The sequence below is a fragment of the Phyllobates terribilis genome, unplaced genomic scaffold (assembly GCF_046119375.1).
Source record: "Phyllobates terribilis strain yellow unplaced genomic scaffold, ASM4611937v1 Scaffold_7__3_contigs__length_470593459, whole genome shotgun sequence".
Taxonomy (NCBI): Eukaryota; Metazoa; Chordata; class Amphibia; order Anura; family Dendrobatidae; genus Phyllobates; species Phyllobates terribilis.
In genome coordinates, this window is record NW_027362767.1 from 79408752 (window position 1) to 79425985 (window position 17234).

The following is a 17234-nucleotide window of genomic DNA, read 5'->3' on the forward strand; positions in this document are numbered from 1 at the left end:
GAGAGCAGTTTTATCCGCCTGGGACAGAAGGCAGATCACCTTAGACACAGAGATCTGCTTATCCCCAAGAGTAAGGAGATCTCTAATTTGGTGGTTAAAACCACAAAATCTGAAGAAGGGGATCCTGTGGATAACATCCCCTTGTGTCACCAGTACTACCGACGCAAGCAGGTCAGGGGAGCACGCCTACAAGGAGAATTTCTTCACGGTTCTTGGCCAACAGGAATCCAGGCATGCTCATCAAATTACAGAGAGCTACACGCGATCTGGGAGGCGCTAAAGCGCACCCAAGCTCGGTTAAAGAATCAGCACGTGAAGATTTTGTCAGACAGCATGACTGCAGTTTCCTTCCTACGGCACCAGGGGGGCCCAAGGCACCCAACGCTCCAGGACCTAGCCACAAGGATTTTTTCCTGGGCGATAAAAACGATCTGGTCCATTTCGGCGGTCCGTCTAGCAGGAACCAAGAACATAATGGCAGACTATCTAAGCAGACAGAAGATCTTACCAACGGAATGGAAGCTAAACAGCGAGGTGTTCCAGCAGTTGTGTGTCCGTTGGGGATTTCCCCAAATAGACCTTTTTGCAACAAGGAAAAATGCAAAGGTCAGGAGGTTCTATTCCCTAAATCCAGCAGACAGACCAGAGGGCATGGATGCCTTGAATCACAGTTGGAGCCTGAGGCCAGCCTATGCATTTCCCCCTATAGCATTAATACCACGGACTCTTCGGAAGATTTAGGAGGACCAAGCAGAAGTCCTCCTAATAGTACCCGACTGGCCGAAGAGGAGTTGGTTTTCCCTGCTGAGAAGGATGGCACAGGACGAACCCATTCTTCTGCCTTTGAGAGAGGACCTCCTCAACCAGGGCCCGGTGTTTCATCAAGATCTGAAGAGACTCCAGCTATCAGCCTGGATCCTGAAAGGGAGATCCTAAAGGCTTGCTTTCTCTTGGACCAAATAATATCCACGATGCAGGCAAGCCGAAAACCAGTCACCTCTGCAATCTATATGAAGATCTGGAGAAGGTTCTCTACTGAGTGGCAATGCAGAAATAGATTCTTCCCGCCCCAATATTCCTAAAATATTAGATATCCTTCAGGCGGGATTTAATAAGGGGTTGAGACCCAGTACGCTGAAGGTTCAGGTTTCGGCCCTAACTGTATTTTTTGACTATCCCTTAGCATCTCATCCGTGGGTGGTCAGATTCCTAAAAGCCATCCAGAGGCTAAGACCCAGAATTAGGAAATCTTTTGCTCCCTGGGATCTAAATTTAGTCCTTAATGCTCTATGTAAACACCCATATGAGCCAGCTGAAGATATTTCTATTGCAAATCTGTCCCTCAAAACGGCTTTTCTAGTGGCGATAACTTTGGCGAAGAGAATAGGCGAAATACAGGCCCTCTATTCAGGATCCTTATCTTCGTATCTTAGATGACTGTATAGTGCTGGGCTTTAACCCAGCTTTTAGACCAAAGGTTGTCTCCACCAAAAATTTTAATCAGCAAGTAATTTTGCCCTCATTTTGTCAAAACCCTACTAACCCCAAGGAACAGTCTCTCCATTCCTTCAGGCGACTAAGGGTTGGAGACAGGACCAAAATTTATTTCTCCAGTATGGGGGTAAGAATAGGGGGAAGAAAGCCTCAAAACAGACTATAGCCAGATGGATTACATCTACTATCTCGGGGGCATATATTTCAGAAAATAGATCTCCCCTTGTGGAATTGAAGACCCATTCCACCAAAGCAGTCTCCAGCTCTTGGGCGAAGAGAGTAGGGGCTTCGGTGGAGCAAATCTGTAGTGCAGCCACATGGTCTAACATAAGCACCTCTTGTAAACATAAGTTAGATGTTGTCTCAGGTCATCAGTTGGGTTTCGGCCGGAAAGTTTTACAGGCTGTGGTCCCTCCCTAGAGTTGCCATACTTTGGTATTCTCCATAGTGCCGTCAGGATGGACGTAATGGAAAACCGGAATTAGTCTTACCGGTAATTGTTTCCAGGAGTCCATCCTGATGGCACAGTTCCCTCCCTTCTTGGTATATTGCTATGTACATCCTAAAATGTATAAAACATTAAAATAAACAAGATTTAGCATCCATCCAGGTGTGGTTCTTGAAAAAACACTGAGGAGAGGGTGGTGGGAGAGGCTTTTAACCTCTCGCATTTCCTGTCCCTGTAAAGAATAGGAAGGACGACCTCCATAGTGCCGTCAGGATGAACTCCTGGAAACCTAATTACCGATAAGACTAATTCCGGTTTTCAGCTCACTACCCATTTTAAGGGTCTGGACTCTTATCTTCCCTTTTTTTTTCTTTTTTTTTTTTTATTTCAGTCCATACTTCCAAGAGTCCCTTTCTTATATCCTGTGCCACTTGCAGAGTTCTCTTGTTGCTAGATGCTCTACACGCTTCTCTATCGAAAACCTGGAAATGTAGTTTCCTCGTTGCGGTCCTTCTCTTTCAAACGGGCCTCTGAATTGATGTCTGGCTCATGCTACCATTCCCTTCTCACTCTTTTTTTAGAACTTGGTGGCTTATGTCTTGTGCCTTTCTTTTCGATTTCTCCTTAATGAAGAGTTAAGCTTTCTTCCTTTGCACCTTTCCATCCAATCCCAAGAAATAATGCCTCCAGTCAGCTGTTCAGTCCTCTGCTTAGTGTACCATCCACTCATTTCCATTGTCTTACAGGGTGCATTTTTCTTTTTTTTTTTTTTTGCATCCACAGATTCTAACCATTTCAGATAGGAATCTTCAGCCTTTTTTTTTCTTTTTCAATGAATGAAAATGTTATATAGCACCCACCCATGTAGACTGCTTTAGAATATTCCATGCTTCCTGTGTCCCCCAATGAAGCAACCGAAAGATCTTTGGTACTCAAGGTGAAATCTTTCTCATAGCCTTCATTGTGGTGACACAGCTCCTACCCTATTCCTGGTTCTTCTGTCCTGAGGTTCGATTTGATTGCCAGTGGGCAATGGGTTCAGATTTTGCTGTTACCAAGAACAGCTGGGGGAGAAATGGCTTGAGAGGGAAATGTTTACATTAGTGGCCAAAAGAGGAGAACCCATATGATTAAATCCCTCTCTAACAAGCCATAAAACTTTAGCTCTTAAGTTTTAAATGCATACGGGATGGAAGAATAGCATTAGCTATTCTCCCCTGATGATGCCGCATTTGCAGTGAAACCTGTTGGGGGGGACGTGTGCTCTAAATTATATGTCCTATTCTGCCAGATAGGGATGACACCAGGCAGTGGTCCATATGTTATGAACAAAATTCCAATTTAGTATCTGTATTTACAGAAGTGGTTAGTACAACTGGAAAAGTTAAAAGGGTTTTTTGATGGCAAAAAACAACTTTGATTTGTGTTTAAAATGTGACAAAACAAAATACCAATGCCATTTGTTTTTCCCATTGCCCAATTTCAGCCAAACTTGTGCGATCCCAGAAGATTTCAGGTTTTCTTGGGAGTACCAGCAAAAGTTTTCTGAGCTTGGCTGAAATGCCAGCAGTTTGGAAATGAACAGTCTATTAATAATTATTATGATCGTGCCATTTAGGCTAAGTGCCTACGATGCAGAAATGCTGCATATTTTTTCCGCTTCTCCCTGGCAGGAAAAACGCATGCGGATTGTACATGCGTTTTTCCCGCCAGGAAGAAGTGTTTGTAAAGCGTCTTTGCATGCGGGTTATCAAGCACTTTTCCAAGCTATTTTAGCATCACTTGGAAAAGTGCTTGACAACTTGTTCACACTATATAAATCCATGCAACCGGCATGGATTTATAGTAGTGTGACCAAGTTAGTAAAAAAAAAGAATAAGAATGGTAAAAAATAAAAAAAAATAAAGTTTATACTCGCCTACCGATGTCTTCCCGGTGTTTTGTCCTGTCTCTTGCACTGCTTGCGGGGGTGTGAAGGACCTGCGGTGACGTCATTGAGCCATGTGATGGGTCACATGACTCAGTGACATCATGGCAGGTCCTTCACATCAACGCGAACATTGCAAGACACCGGACAGAGCAGACAAAACACCGGGAAGACATCGGTAGGTGAGTATAAACTTTATTTTTTATTTTAAATTCTGTTTTTTACAGTTTTCTATGGTACCCAGGTCTGGATGAGTCTCCTCTCCTCCAGACTTGGGTACCATCCGCACATTGAACCGTGTGATATCCGCATGTGCAAATGCAGTGATGCGGATGTCACACGGTCCAATGCAAGTCAATGGCGGCGATTACACTGCGTGTCCGCAAAATTAATGGACATGCTGCAGATTTTTGAGCGCAGCATAAACGCTGCGGAAAAATCCGCAACATGGGCATTGAAAGTGTGGCTTGTCATTGGGGACCATGGGGGGACGGATTACCAAGCTTTTATGCTGCGGAAATTCCGCAGCATAAACGCTTGTAAAATGCTACGTGGGCACCCAGCCTTATTCCATGGCACTTTTATGTGAAAAAAAGTATGCATAATAAAAAACAGGTACAATAATCTTTGAACACTACAAGTCACTGTCTGGTACAAGAGGAGAGAGGACCCTGCCCACGAGGGCTCAGTCTACAAGGCGTAGGTGAGGGTAGAGCTGGTCGTGCAGCGGTATGGTGGAGCGATGGTTACTGCAGGTTGTTGGCTTGTCAGAAGAGGTGGGTCTTCAGGTTCCTTTTTGAAGGTTTCCACAGTAGGTGAGAGTGTGATGTGTTGGGGTAGAGCGTTCCAGAGTAAGGGGGGATGCACGGGATAAATCTTGGATGCGATTGTGGGAAGAGGGGAGTAGAGAAGGCGATCTTGTGAGTATCGGAGGTTGCGTGCAGGTATGTACCAGGAGACTAGGTCACAGATGTATGGAGGAGACAGGTTGTGAATGGCTTTGTATGTCAAGGTTAAAGTTTTGAACTGTAGTCTCTGGGCAATGAAGGGATTGACAGAGGAGAGGCTGGGGAATAGCAGGGGGACCGATGGATTAGTCGGGCAGCAGAGTTTGATAGATAAGAGGGGTGTTAGATGGGAGGCCACAGAGCAGGAGGTTGCCGTAGTCAAGGCGGGAGATGATGAGGACGTGCACCAGTGTGGTTTTTTTTTTTTCAGATTCGTGGTTGAGGAATGTGCGGATCTAGGAGATGTTTTTGAGTTGGAGTCAGCAGGAAGTGGAAAGGGCCTGGATATGTGGTTTGAAGGAGAAATTAGATTCCTGGGTTATCCTGAGGCAGCGAGCTTGTGGTACTGGGGAGTGAGCAGCCTTCAACTTTGATGGATGGGTCTGTTGTTTGGGTTGAGTGAGATGGTGGAAAGATGATGAATTTAGTTTTATCTATGTTAAGTTTTAAAAATTTAGCTTAGAGGAAGGATGAGCGAGAGGACAGACATTGTGGGATTCTGGTTAGTAAGGAGGTGATAGCAGGTCCAGAGAGGTAGATCTGTGTGTTGTCATCATAGAGGTGATACTGAAAGCCATGAGACTCTAGGAGCTGTCCCATGCCATTGGTGCATAGGTGTAGCTGGAGAAGAACGGGGGTCCTAGAACTGAACTTTGGGGAACATTGACAGATAGGGGGTGATATGAAGAGTTGGTGTGTGAGTGGAAGACACTGAATGTCCTGTCTGTTAGGTATGAAGAGATCCCAGATGGGTTCAAGTCTGTGATGCCGAGAGATGAGGGAATGGTCCACTGTGTCAAAAACAGATGACAGGTCCAGGAGGAGGAGGACAGTAGTGTCGCTTGAATTTTGCAGTTACTAGGTCATTGGTGACTTTAGTTAGGGCAGTTTCAATTGAATGATGTAGCCGGAACCAGATTGTAGGTGGTCAAATGGAGAGGTGGGAGGACAGTTCAAGATGGACGTGTTCCAGTAGTTTTGAGGCATAGGGGAGAAGTGATATGGGGCAATAGCTAGTCAGAGGACGCGTCAAGGGATGACTTTTTTGAGGATGGGTGTGATTGAACAAGGTTTGAAGCAAGAGGGGAACACACCAGTTGTTAGTGACCGGTTGAAGAGGTGGGTTAGTGTTGCGTTGAAGACTGTGGTGAGGTTTGGGATTAGGTGGAACGGGATCGGGTCAAGTACACAGGTGCAGAGAGGTGATCTGGAGGGTAGAGACAAAGCTTGATCTAAAGTTGAATTTTGTAAAATTTTAAGTTTTTGTGGGGTTTTTTTTTTATTTCATGAGATTACTTGTACATGTTTTTAGGTGTCCAAAATCCCAGGAAACTGAACGGAAGCATCCTGTTCTGTGTCTACTGTGCGGGGTCATACTGTGCTCTCAGAACACATGTTGTCAGGAGGAGCTCAATGGAGATGAGCTGGGGGCCTGCACAGCACATGCTCTGCACTGCGGAGCTGGAATCTGTATATTCCTCAAGTGAGTCATTTACTCCATCAGACTACAGATGCACGCTGGTGGCTATAAGTGAAGACGGGAGCGGGCGATTTTTGTGGTTAGACATATAAACCATTTCATATTTTTCAGGATTAGAGAATGTAAAGTTGTTCTTATCGAATGGAAAACAAGAGGTTGCTTCTACCCAGCACCATATCTAGACGAATATGGGGAAACCGATCCTGGTTTAAAGTAAGATTTATACGCACTATTGAAAAGTGATGTACATTTGGACTGTATATTTGGCGTATACATGTGAAATGCTCCCAAGACGCATATGATATTGTGGGCCAAGCTTAAGCAGAGAGTGCGCTCTTCTGGTATATATCTGGGTCATATATATCTATTTTTTTTCTTTATTGAAAGCATGAATTACCTCTTCAATAAAGAACGTCTTGTAAGAAAAATTTATAGATACAAGATCAGATATATGCAACTACTTAGCAAGCAGTTGCATATATTGGGCATGGTCTACTTTAATAAAAATTATACAACATGCTACAAGTTTTTCTCCCATGGATTGGCAAGTAGTGAATATTCATGCTCTTTAATAGCGAGCACACGCGATCATGGAGCCACGGCTGCGGCTGCAGTGTGCGCCCGACTTTAAGGAGAATGAAGTCACTACTCCCCACGCCCATGTCTCCCCTTCGACCCCATCACTCTGCACTCAAAAAAAAATAAATAGATAAATAAACTATTCTACTCACCTCCCCTCTGCCCCAGCGCTGCATCCTGTTTCACTGTCAGCAGCTGGTTTCACTGTGTGAGCCCGCATGACCTCACTGCCATGCTCCCTCACACGGTGAGATGAGCTGCTGGGATAGTCACTGCTCCCCAAGCCAGGACTATGGGCATGGGACTCTATTTAAAGAGCATGAATATTCACTACTCCCCACCCATGGGATAGGGGAGTAGTGAATATTCATTCTCTTTAACAGTGGGCACAAGTGACCGCCAAACCACTGCAGCAGCAGGTGGCTGCTGCTGACACTGTGCGTGCTATTAAGGAGAATGAATGTGGGTGGTGGAGGGTGCTCCACAGCCGGACCGTACATCCGGACTATAAGACGCACCCCCCACTTAACTCCAAAATTTTGGTGGTAAAAAGTGTCTTATAGTCCGAAAAAAAAAAAAAAAACATTTTTATTTTTTTTATATAAAATAAATTTAAGGATTAATATAAGTTTTTATCTATATATTAAAGTATGTATATGACTAGAAAGTAATAAATTACATTTTCTTTTCTTTTCTTTGATCTCTTACAAAGGCGTGGGAATCCACTACGCCTCTCCCATGAAAGATACCGAAAGCTGCACCTCATGTGGCAACAGCACTGTATTATCGAGGAAATTGCTCGTAGTTTAGAAATAAACCAGACATTTATTGGCTTTAATTGGAGTCTGCTTTAAATGTCTCCACATATGCAGTTGGTAAGAAGTTTATGTATTATGTTACATTTGCATCGTAATAGCCAACATATTTATTACATAAATAAACTTTTTCATTGATTTCTGGTTCCTAATGTTTTTTTTCGACACACATTTATAGTAGTTTGTTTGCAGTGGGCCATCTACATGTGGTTGAGACGGCTCAGCAGAGCTAAAACCGGTCGTTCACTTGAGATAACTGTTGGCTGAATGTTCGGTGGGCAGACAGCTAAATCTCCAGTCTCCACCTTACACATGAGGCTTGGCTAAATATTTATGATTTAAATGGGGAAACGGATGAGGGCCACTTCCATATTCTTCTGCCAATTGCTTATCTCCTCTGAAAATCTAAGGATTGGCCATTAAAATTCCACTGTCCTGAACCTTCTTCCAGATCAGGTGGTCCCCATACATCTCAAATGGTCAGGTTCTGCCAACTTTTATCTAATGTGTATGGAGGCTTTGTGATCAGGGATTACTTGCTAATCGCTGAGGAGTTTGACCACTCAAACCCCCAGCCATCCTAAAATCAGGGCTTTGGAACCCTGAGAATGGGACAGCCCCACCCTGAATGGAGCAAAGGTGTTCATTCTCCGCCTCGGATTTGTTCATGGTCTATGGAACTTCTGATTGCAGCAGTCCCATAGACATTGAATGGAGTGGAGGCTTAGGGGATACTGACCAGTAAGGACGTTTTGATGTTTCAGGAATATAAAGCAGAAAATCTGCATTTGGCATAAAGAAAAAGGCACAGACACCCTTCCAAATTCCATATCTATTCTGAACCAATAGTATCCTACTGTACCATGGCTACTAATCAGTGATTGCATTATGCCTTTCTGTATATAGTGACCTCACACTGCAACTAGTAATTGTGTCACTGGTCACTTTAGGCACGGTCATTTCAAAAGTAAGCTTCTGTCTTTGTCCAAAAAAATAAAAAAAATCCCCCCCCCCCCCACCCTTTAAATGAAGTGTCGTCATAGACAACCCCTTTCTAACAGTCGTCCAGATAACCATTTGCAAAGATGTAGATGAAAGTGACCCCAGAAATACACGGATTTCTGGGGTCACTTAAGCAAGTGCTTTTTCTTGTTGGTGTCTCTCCTTCCTGGTTGATGGGGGGGGGGGGGGGGGGGGGGGAATGATCACTATACTTAAAGGGATCCTGTCACCAGGTTTTTCCCATATAAAGTAAGGCCAGCACCTGTAAGCCCTATGTGACAGCATTCTAGAATGCTTAATATATGGTCATGGCCAAAAGTGTTGGTACCCTTGAAATTGTTCCAGAAAATGAAGTATTTCTCCCAGAAAAATGATTGCAATTATATATATTTTGTTATACACATGTTTGTTTTTGTGTTGTTCCAATACACACATAGGAAATAGAGAACAAAAAGGCAGATCAGACATCATTTCACACACAACCCCAAAAATGGACTGGACAAAATAGTTGGCACCCTCGACTTAATATTTGGTTGCACGCCCTTTGGAATAAATAACTGCAATCAATCGCTCCCTATAACCATCAGCTTCTTACACCTCTCAGCTGGAATATTGGACCACTCTTCTTTTGCAAACTGCTCCAGGTCTTACCTATTTGAATGCGTCTTCTCCCAACAGCAGTTTTACGATCTCTCCACAGGTGATCAATGGGATTTAGATCTGGACTCATTGCTGCCCTTCACACCTCTAAAGTGCTTGGTTTCCATCAATTTCTGGGTGCTTCTTGAAGTATGTTTGATGTCATTGTCCTGCTGTAAGACCCTTGACGTAGGACGCAAACCCAGCCTTCTGACACTGGGCACTACATTGTGACCCAAAATTCTTTGTAATTTTCATATTTCATGATGCTTTGCACCCAGTGCCAGAGGCAACAAAACCACCCCAAAACATCTTTGAACCTCCACTATATTTGACTGTAGGTACGGTGTTCTTTTCTCATTCTGTTTTCGGGAAACAGTAGAATGATTTGCCTTACCAAAAAGCTCTATCCTGGCCTCATCTGTCCACAAGACACTTTCTAGAAAGATTTTTGCTTACGCATGTACATTTTGGCATACTGCAGTCTAGCTTTTTTATGTCTGAAACGTTATGACAGAAGACCCAGGAGGACCCCACTGCTGACATTTTATTCAAATGTCGTTGGTTAGTTCGTGGTGACACTGTTGCACCCTGAGCCTGTAGGACAGCTTGGAATTCATTGGGGCTGCTTATCCACCGTCCAGACTATCCCCCATTGCAAACTTTCATAAATTTCTCTGTCGTCCAGAGAGATTAGCTACAGTGCCATGGGTTGATCAACTTCTTGATTTATGTTGCTGGTGTGTCAGGTCTGAGAAACAGTCTGTAACGGGTCTGGGAGGCGGAACCTCTGAGCTACTATACAAGGGGGCGGTCCTTGTAAGGGAGCGGGTGGCGACCAGGGAAGACGGGCAGGCAGTCACAGCAGGTGACCGGGACAGTCTCTGGGTGAATGGACAGGAGGTCACGGCAAGTGACCGGGGCAGTCTCTGGATGAACGGGCAGGAGGTCACGGCAAGTGACCGGGGCAGTCTCTGGGTAAAGGGTTGGTACGACCTGTGACGGCTGAGTCTCCAGGTAGGCTAGCAGGCAGATGGTAGACGTGAGCTCCCAGGTGAGCAGGCGAGAGTCTCTGGATAAGCGGGTGGTCACAGCATGTGACGGCGGAGCCTCCAGGTAGACCAACAGACAGGCAGCAGATGAGCGCTCCCAGGTGAGCGGGCAGGAGTCTCTGGACAGGCGGGTGGTCACAGCACGTGACGGCGGAGCCTCCAGGTAGGCTAGCAGGCAGGTAGCAGAAGTGCGCTCCCAGGTGAGCGGGCAAGCTGGTCCTTAGACAGACTGACAGGAGTCGGTAGGCAGACCGTCGGACCTCAGGCTAGCAGACAGGTAAGCGGAATATCAGGCAGGAATCAGACAGCAAACTGGCAAGAATCTGGCAGGTAACTGGCAACGGGACCTGAGGGCTGAAGCAGAGTAGTGAACAGTGCAACAACATTGCTCGGGCACCTCCATTTTGAAGGAGGTGCCTTATATATGGTGAAGTCCTCCGGCCATTGGCCGGGGACTCCTTAGGACGGTGCGCGCGGCCCCTTTAAGAGGGAGGGAGCGCGCGCGCCCTAAGCACAGTGGCCGGGAAGGAGCGCGCGCTGCCAGCAGAGCGGGAGGAGGACGCCGGGCTCGGAGCAGAGGGGTGAGGGGAACAGCGTCCCTGCCTAGCAGAGGGCAGGGACGCCGGCGCTACAGTCATTCTGGATCCACCTGTAGGTCATTGTGCTTGGCTCTGCAGGCACCTTCTTAATCTTTCCAACTCTGCAGTGCAGTGATATCCTGTTTTCTCGAGGACCTAGCAGTTACTTTCATCCTCTGCTAATAAACACACCCTTGCTTGATGTTCAAAATACCCTCAGTCTCTCCAGAGAGTCGCTGGTGATGGCTCTATTTTCCTCTGTCCAGGCTTGAAGTACTAGTAGTCGACTAGTCTTCTTGGAGATGCTTTTCAAGTATAGTTGACATCATCTCTCTGGTGTCTTCTCAAGCTAAGTTTATTCCCTTGTCTGTCTACCGGTTTGTCTTTACTTGCAGTGGGGGTTGACTAGTGCTCACCCTGTCCCTTCCCTATCTAGGGGCAGTCAGGGATTAGGTTACGCACCCATCATTGAGCAGGAAACCGATTTAGGAACGATTAGGGGAGTGAGGGTGTTGTCGCATCTGCCTAGGGGTCTCCACTCACCTTTTCCCTAGTGTTTGGGCTTCCTCTCCCTTTTCCCCCTACCCCTCTTCCCGTCTATATGCACTTAGTCCTTCCCTCACCTTGCGTGACAGCACCATGGACAAAGGAACATCAATATCTCAGGAGATAGCCTTGTACCTTGAGATTGTTGATATCACTCAACTAGTTTCAAGTGTGATCTTCATATTGCCCACACCTGTTACTTGCCACAGGTGAGTTTGAATGAGCATCACATGCTTGAAACAAAGTTTACCCACATTTTTGGAAAGGTGTGAACAATTTTGTCCATTTCACACTAAACCCCAAAAATGAGCCGATGTCTAATTTGCCTTTTTCTTTGTGTGTTCCAATACACAAGATATAAACAAACACATGTATAACATGTGTAATTGCAATAATTTTCTTGGAGAAATACTTAATTTTCTGGAACAATTTCAAGGGTGCCAACACTTTTGATCATGACTGTGTGTCTCCATTGCGTTCTCCATAAAACAACAAATGGCTTTTATTATACTCGCCTATGGGGTGGTCTGGTCCAATGGGTGTCACTGTTCTTGATCCAGCACCTCCTTTCTTCTTGCTTCGTGTTTTTCTACGTCATCCAGTGTCCTCAACATCGCACTCCTGCACAGGTGCGCTTCTCTGCCCTGCCAATGGCTGAGCAAAGTATGATAGTGCGCATGTGCCGGAGCTCTCTGGCCTTTTCCCGTGCATGCGTATTACAGTACTTGGCTCTGCCTTCAGCAGGGCAGAGAGAGTACACCTGCACAGGAGCACGATGCAGAGGACACGCTATCCACAAGAAGAGAGAAGGCGCCGGATCATGAACAGCGAAACCAACCTTGTAGGTGAGTATAATAAAAGCTTTTTCTCTATTTTTTTCATTGGGGGACATAAAAAAAATAAAAAACGTGGGTGTATACAGCTGCCAGTAGGAGGCTAACATTAAGCTGAAAAAAAAGGCTAACTCCTCCACAGCAGGCTACACCCATCAACTGGCAAGGAGCTAATTGGTTAGTGAGAAAGCAGTAGGAAAGGAGATAAGAGATTAGCCTAAATTGAATCAACAAAGGCTCAAACAAGGGAGGGAGTTATGTCTCCCAATGAAGGCTCAGACTTTTACGGCGAGTACCCAAAATCTTTTTTTTGTCTTGTGGAGAGCCCATTGGGGACATAGACAGTCACATAGGGCTTACAGATGCTGGACCTACTTCATATGGGGAAAAACATGGTGACTGGTTCCCTTTAAATAGTCAGGGGATGTCCCATTATTTTAAATGTGCAAGGCATTTAAAATGACCAAATATTAGACCTAGTTTGCTATGAAAATATGACCATACCATTTAAAGGGAAACTTGTCGGCACAAAACGGTTAAAACTAAGCACAGGTGCTCGGTGAACCCTTGGCATGGCTGAGCAGCTCAGTTCACCTTCTCACCTTCTTACTTTTCCATCCATGTCCACCCTCGTGCGATTCCAATTTAGCCAAAGCTGTCAATCAAAAAAGAGGGGGGGCTGAGATGAATGCAAAACAAGTTGTTTGGAACGTTCACTGAGCTGCTTGGCCACACCAAGGGTGCACTGAGCGCTTGTGCGGACACACACCCTATAAGGTTGTACGTGTGCATTTTCCTGTATTGTATTAGATCAAGCTTCAGATCGTAATGTTTTTGTTTTGTTTTTTTTATAGGGACAAGCTTTAATTGATATATCTTCACATGCTAATGGCCGCAGTGTATGTGGATATATTTTTTTACTTGGATAATCACATGATAATTAAAGGATTCACCTCACCAACATAAAAAGAAGGCGAGATATGATGAATTATTAAACTATTTTATATGTTTGTCAGTTCTCACGATATTGGCTCAACTTTGTCTAGTACACCAATTGTTTTTTTTTTTTTTTTTGTAAAGAAGGAAATCAATAAAGCATATTTGAAAACACTATATGCAAGTTGCTGTGCTTCTCTGTGGGATGGGGGGGGGGACAAAACTTTTTTTTCTTAAGTTTTGGAAAGATTCACAGTTCTGGAAAAGGTAAACTATGATGCAATTAATAGTTTACATAATTAATCGTGTCGGTTTTGTATATTTCTATTGTATATCACCTACTGGGAGTTACGGTATATGAAAATTGATGCAAAGATTAATAGTTTTTTGACAATACCAGGCAACAGTATAAATGATGCTTATTGCCTTGTGGGGAATATTACCTCCCACTTTTATTTTATCTTTTTGCATTTTGCAGAAACTGTTTACTGAAATATGCTCACTAGGGCACTAGATGCACTTTGGGTGTGGCCAGTGTGCAGTCCTGGTCAGGGAAATGGAACATTCAAAACCAGTGGGCTATACTCCCTACTAGGCTGTGATTAATTTATAGTCTGTCTGGGCTGACAGTCCCTTTACTGTGTAAATGCAAATTTAAATGGCTGTCAGACATTTCTTCTGATTCCCCCCCCCCCCCCCCCACATGAACACTTGGGCTCAGCCAAGCATGCTTGTGTTCTGAATGGGGAGAGGGTATGCACCACTGAGAGTCCCCTATTATGGTGGTTTGTTTACTTGCCCCCCTCCCCCTTCCTTCCCACCAAATTACTTAATTGTACATTCAGATTTCAAGCGCTTTCCTTCAATCTGACTTGGTTATATCACAAAGGTGGCTCAATAGTTGTGCCTGTGCCAGCCGCAGCATGAGCCAACTGTTCTACACAGTAGAAAACCTACTGCTTGTGCAGGGACTGGGTCTTGGCTCAGATCACAGCACTTTACCAACCTCTCAGATGTTGCTGTGAATAGTGACAGATAAGATAAGATAAGATATACTTTATTTATCCTGGAGGAAATTGCGGTATCACAGCAGCAGAACACAGATCTCGAACATGACACATATGATAACATAACATTTGGAATGCTTTAGACATTGCTTTTCAGACATTTGTTAAACACCCCCATAGCTGTTGGAACAAACGATCTCCTGTATTTTTCCTTTTTACACCTTAGTTGTATTAGGCGATTGCGAAACAGAAGAGCACATTCAGCAAACAGTTCATAAAGCGGGTGTGTGTTGTTGCCCATTATAGCTCTGCACTTCTTCTTAATCTTATCCTCTACCACCTCTTCAAAAGTCCCAAGCTGTAGGCCCACCGTCGCGCTAGCCTTCTTTATAAGTTTGTTGAGCTTGTTGGCGTCAGCAACACGCACACTGTTACCCCAGCAAATTATTGCCGCAAAGGTGACACTAGCCACAATGGATTGGTAGAACACCTCAAGCATTTTGCCACACACATTAAAAGACCTTAACTTCCTTAGGAAGTACAATCTACTCATCCCCTTCTTGTAGACCTTCTCCATGTGGCACTTCCAGTCTAGCTTGCTATCCAGGTAAACCCCCAAATATTTGAAACTGTCCACCATCTCCACATCCTGACCGTCAATGGTAACAGGTAGGCATACCTTCTTGCACCTTCCATAGCTCATCACCAACTCCCTGGTTTTCTTAACATTTAGTTCTAGATGGTTAGCCTGGCACCATACTACAAAGTCCGCAACCACCCTTCTATATTCCTCTTCATCCTGGTCCTTCCCAATACCGCCAACTATCACAGAGTCATCCGAGTACTTCTGGAGGTGACAACGGTCTGATTTATACGGAAAGTCAGCTGTGTACAATGTAAAGAGGAATGGCGAGAGCACTGTTCCCTGCGGGGCTCCGACACTGCTCAGTACACTATCTGATGTAGCCGTCCCCCACCTAACAAACTGTGGCCTATCCGACAGGTAGTCAATTATCTAATTCACAAGTCCCTCATCCACCGCCATTTTAATCAACTTTCCACGCAGTAAGAGTGGCTGTAATGTGTTGAACGCACTAGCGAAATCAAAGAACAAAGCACGCACTGTGGTTCCATCATTGTCCAAAAAGGAATGTACTGTTTGTAGCAGAGACGCTACAGCATCGTCCACCCCCCAGTCCCTGCCGGTACGCAAACTGAAGAGCATCAGTATGCGCCATCACCCTCGGACACAAGTGAGCAAGTACTATTCTCTCCAAGGACTTCATCGCATGCGATGTTAAGGCCACCGGTCTATAGTCCCCCGGGGAAGCCGGGAAGGTAGTCTTGGGAACCGGCACCAGGCAGGAAGTCTTCCATAGCACTGGTACTCTCTTTGATTGTAAGCTCTGGTTAAAGAGATGCTGGAAGACAGTACACAACTCATTTGCACACACTCTGAGGACACGTGGACTGACAGTCAGGCCCTGCTGCTTTGCCAATGGCCAGCTTACTAAACTGGTCCCTCACGTCATTTTTGGAGACCGAGAAATGATCTATTTCACCCCCTGTTAATTTAGCTAGTTGTTCCCCGGCCTCCTCCCCCTTCCCTGCTGCTACCGCACCTTTATTGCTGAATCTATTGAAGAATTCATTCATTTCATTAGCCATTCTAAGTCCACCACCCCCCTGCTCCGACCTTGCCTTAAACCCAGTCACTAGCTTCATTCCAGCCCACACCTCTCTGGAGCTTTTTTGTGCAAATTGATTTTCTAATTTAACTCTGAATGCCTCACGGGCAATCTTAATTTTCCCCTTTAGGTCTCGCTGTATAATTTTCAATGCCTCCTTGTCCTTCCTTTTAAAAGCCAGTTTTTTCATGTTTAGTAAATGTTTCAACTCTTTTGTAATCCATGGCTTATTGTTTGCATAACACCGAATCTCTTGAACAGGTACTACAATGTCCATACAGAAGTTGATGTAATCAGTAACTCTGCCAGTAATCTCATTAACATCACAATTCTCTTTCATGGTACATAACACCTCCCAGTCTGTACAATCAAAGCAGTCTTGTAACGCCTCCTCTGCTGCTGGACACCACTTCCTTATCTTTTTAATTGTCACTGGTTGTTTGCGGACGTCTGGTTGGTAAGCAGGAGACAATAGTATGAGGTTGTGGTCCGATTTCCCCAGGGGGGGTAATGCAGCCGATGAATAAGCATTCTTAACATTAGCAAAGAGGAGATCCAGTGTGTTGTTGTCCCGTGTAGGACATTTGACATATTGATAGAACTTTGGTATTGCAGATGAGATCTTTACTCGATTGAAATCCCCAGAAATTACAGTTAGAGAGTTTGGGTGTTTAGTCTGAAGCCAGGCCATCACCCCTGACAACATATCCCCAGCAGCCTCTGGGTTCGCACATGATGGTATATACATCACAACTACAATAACAAGAGTGAATTCTCTAGGCAGATAGCAGTGGGCCTCAGGCCTTACTAACAGTTCAATATTTGGACAGCAATGTTTCTCCTTAACAGTTACATGCCCCTGATTGCACCATCTGTTGTTAATGTAGAGTATCACTCCTCCACCTTTTTTCTTGCCGCATCTAACTCTCTATCAGCCCGAACCATTTGAAACCCTGGTACCGAGACACATGAATCTGGGACCTCCTCATGCAGCCAGGTTTCTGTAAAGCACATGAGACTGCATTCCCTAAACTCCTTCTGGGTCTTACTCAGAGCCAGCAGTTCATCCGACTTATTTCCCAGCGATCGTACGTTACCCATGATAATGGATGGGACCACTGGTTTAAACCACCTCCTCCAGGACTTGATCTTCTTGCCTGCTCTGCAGCCTCTGAAAGGTCTCCTTATTTCCCGTGGAACATT

At 44.9% G+C, this 17234-nt stretch overlaps 1 protein-coding gene across 3 annotated transcripts in view; it reads left to right on the forward strand.

Moving 5' to 3' along the window:
• The window catches only part of UBR1 (ubiquitin protein ligase E3 component n-recognin 1), a 117378-nt gene extending 103896 nt beyond the window's left edge, over positions 1 to 13482 (forward strand). For all 3 annotated transcript variants that reach the window (XM_073638850.1, XM_073638848.1, XM_073638849.1), the window contains exons 45-48: positions 6189 to 6359; positions 6468 to 6569; positions 7648 to 7810; positions 13255 to 13482. In XM_073638850.1, coding sequence (XP_073494951.1) covers positions 6189 to 6359; positions 6468 to 6569; positions 7648 to 7789 — 415 coding nt within the window. In that variant the 3' untranslated portion in view covers positions 7790 to 7810; positions 13255 to 13482. The remainder of the gene's footprint in view (positions 1 to 6188; positions 6360 to 6467; positions 6570 to 7647; positions 7811 to 13254) is intronic.
• The last annotated feature ends 3752 nt before the right edge of the window (positions 13483 to 17234 follow it).